This window comes from Lycorma delicatula, chromosome 1 (assembly GCF_047948215.1).
Source record: "Lycorma delicatula isolate Av1 chromosome 1, ASM4794821v1, whole genome shotgun sequence".
Classification (NCBI taxonomy): domain Eukaryota; kingdom Metazoa; phylum Arthropoda; class Insecta; order Hemiptera; family Fulgoridae; genus Lycorma; species Lycorma delicatula.
In genome coordinates this window covers 379340993-379356806 of record NC_134455.1, presented here as the reverse complement: position 1 = coordinate 379356806, position 15814 = coordinate 379340993, and the positions used below count along the sequence as shown (strand labels likewise).

The window sequence follows — 15814 nt, the reverse complement described above, 5'->3', positions numbered from 1 at the left end:
CTTTGTCTGAAATGCAGTCTCAGGGTAACTTAAAACGTCTCGTCTCCGAAATTTATCAGCTGCAATTCTTGGTTGCACACGCACATGGTTATATTTCGTATGGATTTGGTGTTGACCGGTAGGTAAATGACGCTGTGTGGCATTCCAATAATCTTATATCTCCCTCAGACGTTACGAAAGAATTCGTGAATTATATGATTTTCTCTGCCCTCGTACGAACCCTGGACGATGTTACATGTTATACGTATCGCGCTTACAGATGAAATACTGACCGGTTTCTTAGATAAGTGCCAGATGTATGCCGGGTTTTGTAAAATCTATTTCAGAGCAAAAGATCCGCGAATGTATCGTAGGATTGACCATGATCTTTAATAAACAATTTGGAGGAATATTTTACTGCGAATTCGCTGTTTCGCTGGTTTTTGTTATCTGTTGCGTTCGGTTCATTGTCCTCTTTGTTTTCATCTTCTTTGCAATCGCCCATCGCACGTTTCAGTTTACTCTCAAATCCGCGATCTCATATATCCCTGGAGTTAGCTTTATCGTTTTGTCAGCGCCATAATAAAACATTGTATTTTTCCCTTTTTCTACGTTAGAAATGTTGTAAAACATGAAATCGATGAGGCCGATTTCCCACGCAGTTTCGCCGATTTCAATAGGTAGAAAAAAATCTGCGGACAACATGGATGATTTTCTGGTCAGACAGAACATATTAAAACCTTCAGACACAGCCCACAGACGACTGAATCAAAACAGTCTAAATTATACTTAATTTCTCCCCGCCGAATCTAAGATGAGCCAACTCTAGGCAGGCTCCGTGAATAGTGAAATAAACCACGATTGCACCTCGTTTTTTATAACAAACCCAATGTGTACCCGGATTGATGACGCCGTCTAGGTTTACTATTCCCGATTCGGATTTGTTTATTTTAGCCGATAGAGTATTGCGCATAAAAACTCCTCTGAAATATGATATATTCACTCTCTGCGCAAACCCCATCAGTTCTACATTCGACAAAGGGCGATTGGGGTACTTGCGCAGTAATTCTAGCGTCTTCCTTCGCCATGACGACGACGGCGGTAGTAATGTCGTCTGCCGATTGCGAGCCGACGTTTTTTTAAACCGCATCCGATCTTTGAACGGTACGGCTCAAGGTAAATGCCCTTCCCTTTTTTCTTTATGGTTCTCCGCATCTTTTTTTCTTCACTTTTTTCACCGAATTTGCCTTTTAATTTCATGGCGTTTGTTACGGCTTACGCGGGAGCCTTCTCAGTATAACTAGAATCAGGTGTGGATACCCTCTGCCAACTCTTTGTCAGCCTGCGCTCTTCGTCGAGAATCGCTGTAGACGCTGTACGCTATATTATGCGCTTTACAGGCTTTATCGAGCGGGTTTATACCTGGATCGCCTCTTTCCAATCTTGTTTTTAGTTTGTTCCCAGGACCTCAGTACTGGTTGTCCGGTATGCGACCTCGAAAGGGGGCACGTCTATCGCCTAATTGAGTACAGTTCCCTAAACATTGCCTACCTTGCCGAATACTTTATCTGGTAGACTTGCAACTGAACTTATCAAGCCAATCTGTTTTTTCTCACTAACATACCGCTTATTCGCGTTCATTTTATTCTGAACTAAAATTCCTCAGATGAATCATCCGCTTTTATATCTGATTCCATTTCAGTCTGGATTCCAACGTTTTTTCCGTTATTGCTTTTCAATCGGGAGGTAGTTTCGTCTAACCGCTGTCGAACGGCAGGAACGTTTGCATTTCTATTATCGTTGAAGGGTTTCATTGTTTTCCCAATCATACTTTCATCTCTGGTGATGACTCGAATTTCTGCTGGATGAGCCGCGTTTTTAGCGCGAGTACCTTTAAAATCGACGACTAAAATGATTCCTTTTCTCGCGCGCAAAAACCCTACAGCGTTAGCGTACTGCTCGATGAACTACATGCAGTCATCTTTTTTGACAGCATCATCATAATTTTCAGCACACGCTAGATTACAGATTCTTTTTTCGCAAGCATCGATATCGCCTTATAATGCGTGATCCCGAACGGAATCCTTGAGCTAATTCCGTCTGACCTAACTTATTGACTTGCATATTCTCAAATGAATCGACTACATTTCGCTTTCTCCTTTTTTCAAACTTCGTTCCTTCAGCTGTTTGACTATTGGTATGATTTCATTTTCGTGGGCTGCATTGCCAGCTTTCTTCGATGCCATCAACAGTTTTAATTTCTCGCAGATTTCATAAGGATCATCAAAATAATCGTATTCGATTATACGGTCATCGTTCAAGGTCATCGCAGAAGGCACTAAACCATCTCGTTTTTTAAAAGTGACCGGTGGAAACAGCTTGCTTATTATCTCCATATATTTTTGTCCCGGGTTAATCATAAAATTAACGTTGCTCTCAGCACTAAATTGCATTTCAATGTTGCTATGTTAAGAAGGGATGAGCTTCATTTTCCAAGAACGGTATTGTTTCTTCTACCTTAGATGATGCATTTACTAATTCTTGTTCTGCTAATTCCGCCGTAGTATTTAACCACTGATTCCACCCATCTTCAACCCAGTGGGGATCATTATTGCTACTGGATTCTAAATTACTATTAGTTTCATCTATTAGTGCCCTAATTAAACCAAAAGCAGTCGCCGGGGATAATCTAGTAATTATCAGATTCGAAAACTAGTCTTTTATGAGAGGATGCAGAGCGAGGCTTATAGATAGTTGGTGCTGGTAGTTGTTAATTTTGAAAATCGAGTAGATTCCAAATCGTTGGAGGAGTCAGCATTGAGGACGGCCTCAACAGCATGCCTTAATTGTTCATCAGGAATGAATATGCCTTGTGACATCTGTAAAATAATAAACTATATATTTAAATTTACATTAAAACTATTTCTTAATGAAAATGTACTTAGCTTTGTAATAAGGTGTTTGAACTATAGATTAAACCCAAAACACCACGCCGTTTTTGCTATGAAGTTAGCGATTATTTAAATTATGCTAAACTAGCTTAAATAAAATTATTTTAAACCGCGTAATTATTTAATATATTTTACAAGTGCATATAATTATTATTTATTGCTGAAATTAAAAGACAGAAAAGTATTATTTTAAAGTGCGTAATCCTTCTATATCTTACATTTAATATATTTTATTTGGAAATGTTATAATTTCGTATATAATTGGTGGAATTACACTAAGACATATATTTATAATTATTTAATATTTAATTGTTGAGAATGTTGTTTCATTTACCTATAATAATAAAGATGATGAAAATTAAAGATTGCTAGTAGGAAATAGCGGAGTAACACGTGCACAGTAAGAACGCAATATGAACGAGTGAAAATTTGGCGGGCTTTTATATAAAACCGTTGGCCTTGGTATTGAGATAATTTTGACGCTTCTCCTAGAATCAGAAATTTTATACTTATAAGTACCACTTATGATATATCACCGAAAAGATCTCAATGAGGGCTGAATTTTGAAATTAAAAAAAATTCCAAAATCCAAATGTTTTTGCATTTTGGTTTTTTTGGACACTTGGTCCAGTTGATTACAATCAAAAGGGGAGATTCATAACTACATGTTACAACAGTCCTAAATCCAAAATTTCAACATTCTCCTGCTAATCGTTTTTGAGTTATGCAAGATACATATGTATGTACATACAGATGTTTCTGTAACTAGTAGGAATGGACTCAGGGATGGTCAAAATGGTTATTTCTGTTGGAATCTGAAAACTGAAATTTTTTTTTACCATCATAATACTTTCTTTACTTCGTACAAGGAAGTAAAAAACTGAAAAAGACATCCAAGCCATTTCAGCATCTAGAGGCAGAAAAGAAGTCCAGTTTACTTCTCATAGTCTTCAAGAATGAGCAACATTTAATCTCTGAATATAAATAATAAAATGCTGGCCCCCAGATAAATGACTAGGTGAAAACAACTCAAAAAATTACTTATATACAGTTTAGTATCGGGTCAATCCATTTAAGTGTCTCAAAAGGTTGCTTGACCAATTCAAAAAAAAATTGAAACTTATTCACCTGTTTTCAACATGTCTCATGATCTTAAAACTTTTTTTTTAATTTTTTATTTAAGTAGTTTATCTGTTGCAGCCATTTTTGATATGGTGCACACACCTATTTTTGTTATTATAGGGTTTTGTGGGAAAAATCATAACTAAAAAACTATTGGTCCTGGAAGGATGAAACAAAAATCAATTTAATCATATTTTCTCAAGGTAAAAGATTGGTGCAGTGGTTTATTTACCTGTCTTTCTTCTTTGTATGAGAAAATTACCAATAAAGTTGAACATGAAAAACTGTGAAATTTCAATTTTGGTAATTTTTTTTCAAGAGGCAGGGATGGCATATACAGTTTGAATTATTTTTTTATATGTAGGTATATGATAGTAGTTGAGATCTGAATTTAAGAGAGCATTAAAAGATTTAAATGGCAGAAAGGCTCCTGGAATAGACGGAATACCTGTAGAATTACTGCGCAGTGCAGGTGAGGAAGCGATTGATAGATTATACAAACTGGTGTGTAATATTTATGAAAAAGGGGAATTTCCGTCAGACTTCAAAAAAAGTGTTATAGTCATGATACCAAAGAAAGCAGGGGCAGATAAATGTGAAGAATACAGAACAATTAGTTTAACTAGTCACGCATCAAAAATCTTAACTAAAATTCTATACAGAAGAATTGAGAGGAGAGTGGAGGAAGTGTTAGGAGAAGACCAATTTGGTATCAGGAAAAGTATAGGGACAAGGGAAGCAATTTTAGGCCTCAGATTAATAGTAGAAGGAAGATTAAAGAAAAACAAACCGACATACTTGGCGTTTATGGACCTAGAAAAGGCATTCGATAACGTAGACTGGAATAAAATGTTCAGCATTTTAAAAAATTAGGGTTCAAATACAGAGATAGAAGAACAATTGCTAACATGTACAGGAACCAAACAGCAACAGTAACAATTGAAGAACATAAGAAAGGGAGTCTGACAAGGATGTTCCCTCCCTATCTCCGTTACTTTTTATTCTTTACATGGAACTAGCAGTTAATGATGTTAAAGAACAATTTAGATTCGGAGTAACAGTACAAGGTGAAAAGATAAAGATGCTACGATTTGCTGATGATATAGTAATTCTAGCCGAGAGTAAAAAGGATTTAGAAGAAACAATGAACGGCATAGATGAAGTCCTACGCAAGAACTATCGCATGAAAATAAACAAGAACAAAACAATAGTAATGAAATGTAGTAGAAATAACAAAGATGGACCACTGAATGTGAAAATAGGATGAGAAAAGATTATGGAGGTAGAAGAATTTTGTTATTTGGGAGGTAGAATTACTAAAGATGGATGAAGCAGGAGCGATATAAAATGCCGAATAGCACAAGCTAAACGAGCCTTCAGTAAGAAATATAATTTGTTTACATCAAAAATTAATTTAAATGTCAGGAAAAGATTTTTGAAAGTATATGTTTGGAGTGTCGCTTTATATGGAAGTGAAACTTGGACAATCAGAGTATCTGAGAAGAAAAGATTAGAAGCTTTTTAAATGTGGTGCTATAGGAGAATGCTAAAAATGAGATGGGTGGATAAAGTGACAAATGAAGAGGTATTGCGGCAAATAGATGAAGAAGAAGCATTTGGAAAAATATAGTTAAAAGAAGAGACAGACTTATAGGCCACATACTAAGGCATCCTGGAATAGTCGCTTTAATATTGGAAGGACAGATAGAAGGGAAAAATTGTGTAGGCAGGCCACATTTGGAATATGTAAAACAAATTGTTAGGGATGTAGGATGTAGAGGGTATACTGAAATGAAACGACTAGCACTAGATAGGGAATCTTGGAGAGCTGCATCAAACCAGTCAAATGACTGAAGACAAAAAAAAAATGTTAGTATTTTTACCGTAAATTATATAAATGGTGATTTACTTACCCCTACATTTTTATGAATTTTTGAAAACTAATTTAAAAAAAAAAAAACAAATTTTGGCTTCCAATAACTCTGATGGGAGCTGTTGATAAAAATCTCTGAATTTGGACAACTGACAGTGTTTTTGTAGATGTTTATGGCAAATAAAAAAGTTTCTTGTGTATTGTACTAATAAAAAAAGTTATAACCTCTCAAAAATCATGAAAAACCTGTTATTAGTGATACCATTTTGATTCGTTAAATAAGTGTTCCAAGGGAGTGTCTTTTCTTTGCACTTTACGTTTTTTATATTTAGCTTCTATGTTGTGGAAGTTGATGTTTACAATATAGTTTTTTTTTTAATTATTAATGATAGGTCGTAATTTAATAACTTAACCAGTTCTAGTAACCTAATACATTTTTGATTCAAAAATACTTGAAATTTGATTGAAATTACCCAAACTGAAATTTCAATGAGTAGCCTACATCTTTTTTCAAGATTGGATTTTTATTTTTATGTTGGTTTTTTTTTTGTAATCACTATCGAATAAAAAATAAATTATAGCAAAATTTTAATTATTCTCCAATAAAATAGCCTGTTTTGTAATAATGAAAGTTTATTGTTTAGTGTGATTAACCAACAGCTGTGATATCTCTTCTGAAAATTCTCTTGAAATTGTGTAAGAACGACCTCACACTGCAGTTAGTTCAAATGAAGTCAACTTTCTCAGAACTTTGCAGATTGATACCCACACTTTGTGTAGTTGAGACTTCTGAAATTACATACTTAGTCCAGCTGAGTGGAAAAAATGAACTTGCACATAGTAATTTTCGAGGCTAATATCTACCTCTTCTATCCACCATTGATAGTTATACACACAAGCAATACAGTCTTCTTTTACCTTAAGTGAAAGTGGTACAATACTTGACACATAGTATTCATAGGTCTTCATAGTCCTTGGAGTCTGAAGTAAAGTAACATCTTACAAAGCTTTCTGAGACCAGAACATACTTGTGGTAGCTTCTATTACCAACAACTCTTTCACAGTAGTCAAAACAGTTTTTTTTAGAGTTTCTGAAATCTTAGCTACCCCATCTGATTTAATCAAAAAATACTTGAGGTTTTTAAGCTTGTGATTACAAAATGAATACATTTCATTGTTTATTATCTGACTGTTTAATCGCCTTTGCAAGCATACCTTTGCCATCTCTCGTTTTGTTGTTAATCCCACACCATCACAAGGGATGATCCCACTTTTCCCAAGGGATGATCCAAAGAAGTGCCATTCGGCTTCAAGGTCAATGTCGTTTTTGTGACTTCTCAAATTACCAAAATTCTTTTTATTTTTCCCTGCTTTATTTTAATTCATAGTGTTTTTTAAATTTATTTTTCATGTTTGTCCACAAATCTGGCATCCTTAATTTAACATACTTCCTGACTTTGGCGACTGATGAAATTATCCACAGCTACTAAGATCGTGTGACAATACAATATTCCACCATTACTTTTGTAAACATCCCCCTGTCGAGGAGTAAATTAAGGATGCAGGTGTAAAAAAATTGCAAAGTCTGCAAAACGGCTATGCGGGGTTTTAAATTAAAATTAACCTACTTATTAAACTCACGCAATGTAAAATAATAATTAATCTATGACTAAAAAGTATAACGTAAGTTTGTAAAAAAACGTTAAAATTGTTTGCAAATTATTTTATCGTATAATATCATGCTTTAATATGACATCCAATCTCTGTATAAGTTTTATTGCATCATAATTAGACCAGAGATGTTAATTATTTAATAGGTAAACTCATCAGACACTGTAAATTGTTAATGGTGATTGGTGGTTGTCATGAGTGAATTAGTCACATCGTGAGAATATTCATACCAACATATTTGTATGCGCTTGCAGTTTAGCATACAAATGTTTGATTTTTTTATATATTGATAAGGATAAATAAAATTGTTTTATATCTTAAACACATTGTTATCTGTATAAACACTGAACCACAATTTCATAAATTTATATTTAAAAACAACAAATCACTTTTGATATGTTTTGGTTGTTATATTCAAAATCAACATTATATTTTGAAAATCATAATCTGATAAATTTTTAAATGTATATTGTATATATATATATATACACATATGGTTTTTTTATAGATTCTATTTTTTTCTTTTAGTGCACTGTTGCCAGACAGCACATTTTGAAGTTATTAAAAAAATTATAAAGAATAACTTCCATTCATTATCATATTTCATTTATAACTATACTCTTTAATATAAATCTTAAACTTTAAAAAATTGAATTAAAAATTGTTATCTGATTATAAAAATGATTGTTTTATAACGTTGGAAAAAACCTCTCAGTTCATAAAGGATCTTTCCATTCTTGCAAAGATCATGGTTATAAGTGGAAATATTAATATATTTGATGAATTGTATTTTGTAATGCTAATTTATAAAGTATATCAATATGTACTGTAGTTAGTGTAGTTTGTAATAAGATGAGTTGAAAATTTTGCTTTTCTACAATGTTGAATGATGAAATTTTATACGTATCCTGATTAATTTTTTATTTATTGAGTGTGCCCCATTATAATAAATCTCTAATTGAATTTTTTGTTGGTTATATATCTTAGAAAAATGTTCAGGTTTTCTAATAAATGGCATAAAATATTTTCAAAGTTTCAGTTGAAGTATACCATTGTTTTTTGCTAAATAATAGACCTGTTCGCCCCTTTAAATTAGAAGATTTATTTACTTTTATCTATATTTTCTTTTCAAGTTTACATTCTTAGAGACTAGATTTTTTTTTGTTGTCAAGACAGGGTAAAGTCTTGTATAAATTCTACCTCATATAAAATCTTTGATAAGAGTTCTTACAGTATTTTAACATATCTGCTTATATGTTTGATTAATTTTTCTTCATCATTAACTCTTGTTAAACAGTGTTAATTACAAACGCATACAAACAGATTATTAAAAAAAATCTGATGTGGACATATGACTTATTAAATTACATATACACATTTTTTGCCGCATTTCATTTAAACTTATTTCATTTGAAAGTGAAATACAATCCTCCAATTCTTTAATAAAGTGGACAGTCATACAATTGCTGAAATATTAGTTTCTATTAACATCAAATATTTAGACAATTATTAATTCAATATTCTTACATGACATATAAGGATAGAGTAAAAGTCCCTTTGTTACTCGTATTATTAGTTCAGTATAATTTGTATCTTCATGAGTTGCTGATTAACAGAAGTTTCAGATTTCTGATGTGTCATGTAAATAAAAGTTAATAATAAGTAAACTGTTCTGTTTAGTGAACTATATACTGGTTACAAATGTTAATATCAACCTTAAAGTGTAAAATATTCAGTTATTATTATTGGATTATTTGGTGAATAATCAAAAATGAAAAAGAAACAATCATACAGGAAAAAGAAAAATAACACGAAGAAATATATGTCAAAAAACAACAAGATGAATATGAAAGGAAAAAATGTTAAGAACAAGGGAAGTATAAAGAAATTAAGAAAAGGTAATAAGTATGAAGAAGAAAAAATGTTAAAACCAAAGGAAAAATAAAAAATTAAGAAAAGATGATAATTATAAAGAGGATGAAAATGTTAAAACCAAACAAAGAATAAAAAGGAAGAAAATTTTGAAAGCAAAGAAAGAATAAAAACATTAAGAGAAGATGATAAATATAGAAGAAGAAAATATTAAAACTAAAGAAAGAATAAAAAGATTACGAGAAGATGATTAGTATAAAGAGGAAGAAAATGTTAAGGCCAAGGAAAGGATAAAAAGATTAAGAGAGGATGATGAAAATAGAGAGAAAATTTGAAATTTAGAAAACATTTACACAAATTAAAATTAGGAGAATTATATCAAACCAAAGAGTGATTAAATGATTGGCAACAAAAAACAGATACTGATGATCAATTCTGACTTGTGGAGAATATTGTCTGACAATATCAGAGAAGTAATAAACTAAAAGATAATGTTTTGCAATCTATTAAAGATCAAGCATGTATGTCTCGTGTTTATGTTGTTCTTGTGAGGGTCTATTTTTCAGTCATTCTGTAGTTAACTTTAATGTAGATAAAAATTAACAGAAATTCCAGAATAATTAAATAAAATTAAACTAGAAAAAACAAAAATAATATGATTCTAAATTATAATTTTCAATTAATATAAAATAATCAGATGTTTCACCAAATCTAGTACATATACACATATGTAATAAAACACATTGTAATTTTTTACAATCGCGGGTATTAATAAATCAATATATTTAAATTAAAAAAAAGTTGAAAAAGAAATTAAAAAAAAAAAGAAAATGAAGTCTCATTCGAATCGATGTGCCTTCCCTAGTCCAAATATTTCATTAATTAAAATCTTATTTTGCTATAACTCTAGAACCAATGAAAATAAGCACCACTTATGATATATCGTTGAAAAGCTTTCAATGAGGGCTTATTGCATTTAAGAAAAGGTCCAAAATCCAAATTTTTGGGGATTTTGGGCTTTTTTGGACACTTTTACTTCAGTTGATTGCAATCAAAAGGGAAGGTGCACAATTAAATAAACTAGCCCTAAATCCAAAATTTCAACATCCTACAGCTAATCGTTTTTAAGTTATGCGAGATACATACATGTACGTACTTACAGACGTCCCACTGAAACTAGTCAAATGGATTCAGGGATGGTCAACATGAATATTTCCGTTGAAATATGAAAACCAAAACATTTCGCGATCACATTATTTCCTTTACTTCATACAAGGAAGTGAAAATGTGAACAAAGTATGAAAATAAATGTAATTTTTTTTTTTTTATAGTTTTGTTTTATTAAGAGTAACTATTTACAAAAAATTAAATAAACTTAGATAATTTATTAATTTAACCCATACTTTTTTATAATTATATTTGATTTATTTTTTTTTGTGCTACAGGTAACTGACAAATCACATTTAACACTACCTGAAATAAAGCCATTTCACATAGAGAATGATAACATTCCATTGAATCCCGCTAATCTTGAAGTCCCCATAGTTAAAGGTCAACAGATTAATGCCCACAGAAGTGGTAAGACAATTTAAATGCTACATATACATAACATATTTTTCTCTTTATTATTTATTTTGTGGATTAATATTAATTTTTCAATTTTTAAAACTCAAAATTGCACTATGAAAAAAAATTCTATAATGTTCGTTAAAAAAAAAATATTCCAGTAAGCTCTTAAAAGTGTTTAAAAATTCTGATATTTTAATTTGAGATTTCAAATTTTTGCTTGGCTTCAAAATTATAAATGAAATATTTTACGCGCTTCACTTACCTTTTCTGTTTTTACCATTTGTTTACCTCTCTGCTTCTCTTCTTCAACTATTTATCCTTTCCTTTTTCTTGGTGTTTTTATTCATTTTTTTTGTAAAAGTTGTCAGTTTTTTGTGATATTTTTTAAAATTTGTATACATGTTTTGTTCATTTTACATTTCTAATATGTTTCTTGATATATCCATTTAAATTGAAACTAGCTTATGATTTTACTCATAATAAATGTTTTTTGCTACTTTATTTTGTTGAATATTATTACAGTAAGAAGTAAGTGGGAATTAAATTTCATAGCAATTTTAGTTTTTTTTTTGTTTTAAACATATTTAATATTATTTTAACATTAATATTTAGTATTTTCATTTAAATTTTAATGTTTTCCTGCTTTATTGCTGAGAGATATAAAAAAAATCACCAACCTTCATACTAGGAACAAACTATTTGCTATGAAATGAAAGTATGTCAAACAACACGATTTCTTATGACCAAATTTTTTACTGCTGATGACAATAACATTTTTTCTTTTAACCATCATATTTCATGTCATCATTCACAAAAGCGTATTTAGCATATCCCTGTTTATACAAGTGATTACTTGCTGTAGTGACCACTACATTTACAAAAAAAAAGAATTGTTGTCTGGTCATCCAGAAAAATGGAATTTATTACTGTCTATTGGCTGTCCATTTGCTTATAATAGTAATAGAATATGTTTCATTTGCCTCATTTGACCAAACATTCACCCAACTGAGAGTACTCTTGTGTTTCAGCGGTGCTTTTACTGCTTCAATTTCATTGTATTCTGTACTCAAATTCAGTCATCTTTCACGTAATGCATTTCACACTGTGGGTTTAAGAAAAAATTTAAAAAATATATTTTGTCTTATGCTGCCTAAGCTACTTAATAATGTAATTGTTTTACAATACTTATCTCAAAATTTTAGCCAAAGATTTCATTTTCATAGTTTGCAATTGTTATTTTATATTAGTTTATGTTCAAAACAAAACTATATCAGTTTAAGGATAAAATCAAAACCTAAACTGACAACGATTGTTAACGTCTATATGCCTACAAGCGCCCATGATGATGATGAGGTAGAGTGCGTATACGAAGAAGCAAATAAACACGTAAAAGGAGATGAAAATTTAATTATAGTTGGAGATTGGAATGTAAGCATTGGAAAATGCAATGAAGGAAATATAGTGGGTGAATACGGGCTGGGCAAAAGGAATGAAAGAGGGGACCGACTTATAGAGTTTTGCACGAAGTATAATTTAGTAATTGCCAACACCCAATTTAAAAATCATAATAGAAGAATAAACACTTGGAAAAAGCCAGGCGATACTGCAAGGTATCAGATATATTATATCATGGTTAAGCAAAGATTTAGAAATCAACTCGTTGACTGCAAAACTTACCCTGGAGCAGACATTGATAGCGACCATAATTTGGTGATAATGAAATGTAGATTGGGGTTTAAAAACCTGAAGAAAAGGTGTCAGATGAATCGGTGGAATTTAGAGAAGCTTGAGGAAGAGGAGGTAAAGAAGATTTTTGAGGAGGACATCGCAAGAGGTCTGAGTAAAAAAGATAAGGTAGAAAATGTAGAAGAAGAATGGGAGAATGTTAAAAAGGAAATTCCTAAATCAGCAGAAGCAAACTTAGGCGGAATAAAGAGAACTGGTAGAAAACCTTGGGTTTCAGACGATATATTGCAGCTGATGGATGAACGTAGAAAATATAAGAATGCTAGTGATGAAGAAAGTAAAAGGAACTATCGGCAATTAAGAAATGCTATAAACAGGAAGTGCAAACTGGCGAAAGAAGAGTGGATTAAAGAAAAGTGTTGAGAAGTGGAAAGAGAAATGAACATTGGTAAAATAGACGGAGCATACAGGAAAGTTAAGAAAAATTTTGGGGTACATAAATTAAAATCTAATAATGTGTTAAACAAAGATGGTACACCAATATATAATACGAAAGGTAAAGTCGATAGATGGGTGGAATATATTGAAGAGTTATACGGAGGAAATGAATTAGAAAATGGTGTTATAGAGGAAGTTGAGGAGGATGAAATGGGAGAAACAATACTGAGATCTGAATTTAAGAGAGCATTAAAAGATTTAAATGGCAGAAAGGCTCCTGGAATAGACGGAATACCTGTAGAATTACTGCGCAGTGCAGGTGAGGAAGCGATTGATAGATTATACAAACTGGTGTGAAATATTTATGAAAAACGGGAATTTCCGTCAGACTTCAAAAAAAGTGTTATAGTCATGATACAAAGAAAGCAGGGGCAGATAAATGTGAAGAATACAGAACAATTAGTTTAACTAGTCATGCATCAAAAATCTTAACTAATTCAGAGGAGAGTGGAAGAAGTGTTAGGAGAAGAACAATTTGGTTTCAGGAAAAGTATAGGGACAAGAGAAGTAATTTTAGGCCTCAGATTAATAGTAGAAGGAAGATTAAAGAAAAACAAACCGACATACTTGGCGTTTATGGACCTAGAAAAGGCATTCGATAACGTAGACTGGAATAAAATGTTCAGCATTTTAAAAAAATTAGGGTTCAAATACAGAGATAGAAGAATAATTGCTGACATGTACAGGAACCAAACAGCAACAGTAACAATTGAAGAACATAAGAAAGGGAGTCTGACAAGGATGTTCCCTATCTTCGTTACTTTTTAATCTTTACATGGAACTAGCAGTTAATGATGTTAAAGAACAATTTAGATTCGGAGTAACAGTACAAGGTGAAAAGATAATGATACTACGATTTGCTGATGATATAGTAATTCTAGCCGAGAGTAAAAAGGATTTAGAAGAAACAATGAATGGCATAGATGAAGTCCTACACAAGAACTATCGCATGAAAATAAACAAGAAGAAAACAAAAGTAATGAAATGTAGTAGAAATAACAAATGGACCACTGAATGTGAAAATAGGAGGAGAAAAGATTATGGAGGTAGAAGAATTTTGTTATTTGGGAAGTAGAATTACTAAAGATGGAGGAAGCAGGAGCGATATAAAATGCCGAATAGCACCAGCGAGACGAGCCTTCAGTAAGAAATATAATTTGTTTACATCAAAAATTAATTTAAATGTCAGGAAAAGATTTTTGAAAGTATATGTTTGGAGTGTCGCTTTATATGGAAGTGAAACTTGGACGATCGGAGTATCTGAGAAGAAAAGATTAGAAGCTTTTGAAATGTGGTGCTATAGGAGATTGTTAAAAATCAAATGGGTGGATAAAGTGACAAATGAAGAGGTATTGCGACAAATAGATGAAGAAAGAAGCATTTGGAAAAATATAGTTAAAAGAAGAGACAGACTTATAGGCCACATACTAAGGCATCCTGGAATAGTCGCTTTAATATTGGAAGGACAGGTAGAAGGAAAAAATAGTGTAGGCAGGCCACATTTGGAATATGTAAATCAAATTGTTAAAGATGTAGGATGTAGAGGGTATACTGAAATGAAACGACTAGCACTAGATAGGAAATCTTGGAGAGCTGCATCAAACCAGTCAAATGACTGAAGACAAAAAAAAAAAGTTTATGTTCATCCTAATTAATAAAATTCATTCAATAAATTTTAAAACCACAGTTATGGTATTTAATGTACCTTTATAGGGATGTAATTTTTAGTAATTTTGTTACCAAAAAAAGGAAATCAAAAATCTCTTCAAAAGATCTAAGGAAGTAAGTTACTGTAAGCAGATTTTAAATTTAAGAAATTTGATATAAAAGTAAATGAAACAGCTCAAAGTTTAAGTTATTCAATTTAACTTTAATGGATTAAAAAACACAATAACAGATGTTTGAAAGTCTTATACCTCAAATAGAAGCAAATTTTTTAACATAATGCAATCAGCCATATTTCTCTAGTCAGGAATCTATTTCTTCAGAGCCATATTACTTTCAGTATTTCAAACATTAAAGCAAAATTATGTGAAACTATCAAAGCTTCATATCAGCAATGAGTAGTTTATAGTTTAGAAGAGAAGTTGGATTATACAATATTAAAATATTAGGTGAAGTTACTTCAAATGTAATATTTCAGCTCCTGAAAACTACTGTAACACTATGGATAAAGTAATAAAAGAATGTAAATGCTCATTTGATTTCACTGCCAGTGGAATAGGCTTTTACAGGAAATTTATGCTACTGCAGATGTGTATAATCAAACAAAAAAGTAACTATAGATTTAAACCATGACTGCATAATCACATTTTGTACAATATTTATCTTTTTTGAACTATTACACATTGCTTCTTTCTGAAACAAGAAGGTTATTTTTATTTTTTGCTGGTAAACCACTTAGATTACCCACTTGGTTGGTAAATACTTAGATTAAATTTTTTACCACTTACTTTTTGCTGTCTTTTTTCACATGTTTTAGAAAAAAAAGTCATTATAATTTGAAATATACACAATATCAATATTCAATAAATTTAGTGTATACTAATTAGCTGTGTTTAGAAGAAGTGCTGTTCATATAGTCAATTTTTAA

The 15814-nt window shown here is 31.4% G+C and overlaps 1 protein-coding gene across 2 annotated transcripts in view; it reads left to right on the top strand.

Annotated features, from left to right (window-relative positions):
- Positions 1–15814, top strand: part of LOC142317305 (uncharacterized) — a 33573-nt gene that overhangs the window by 15165 nt on the left and 2594 nt on the right. Inside the window, exon 3 of one of the 2 annotated variants that reach the window (XM_075353742.1) lies at positions 10914–11046. The exons of the other annotated variant lie outside the window; for it this stretch is intronic. Within the exon in view, the coding sequence (XP_075209857.1) occupies positions 10914–11046 (133 nt within the window). The remainder of the gene's footprint in view (positions 1–10913; positions 11047–15814) is intronic. 2 annotated transcript variants of the gene reach the window in all.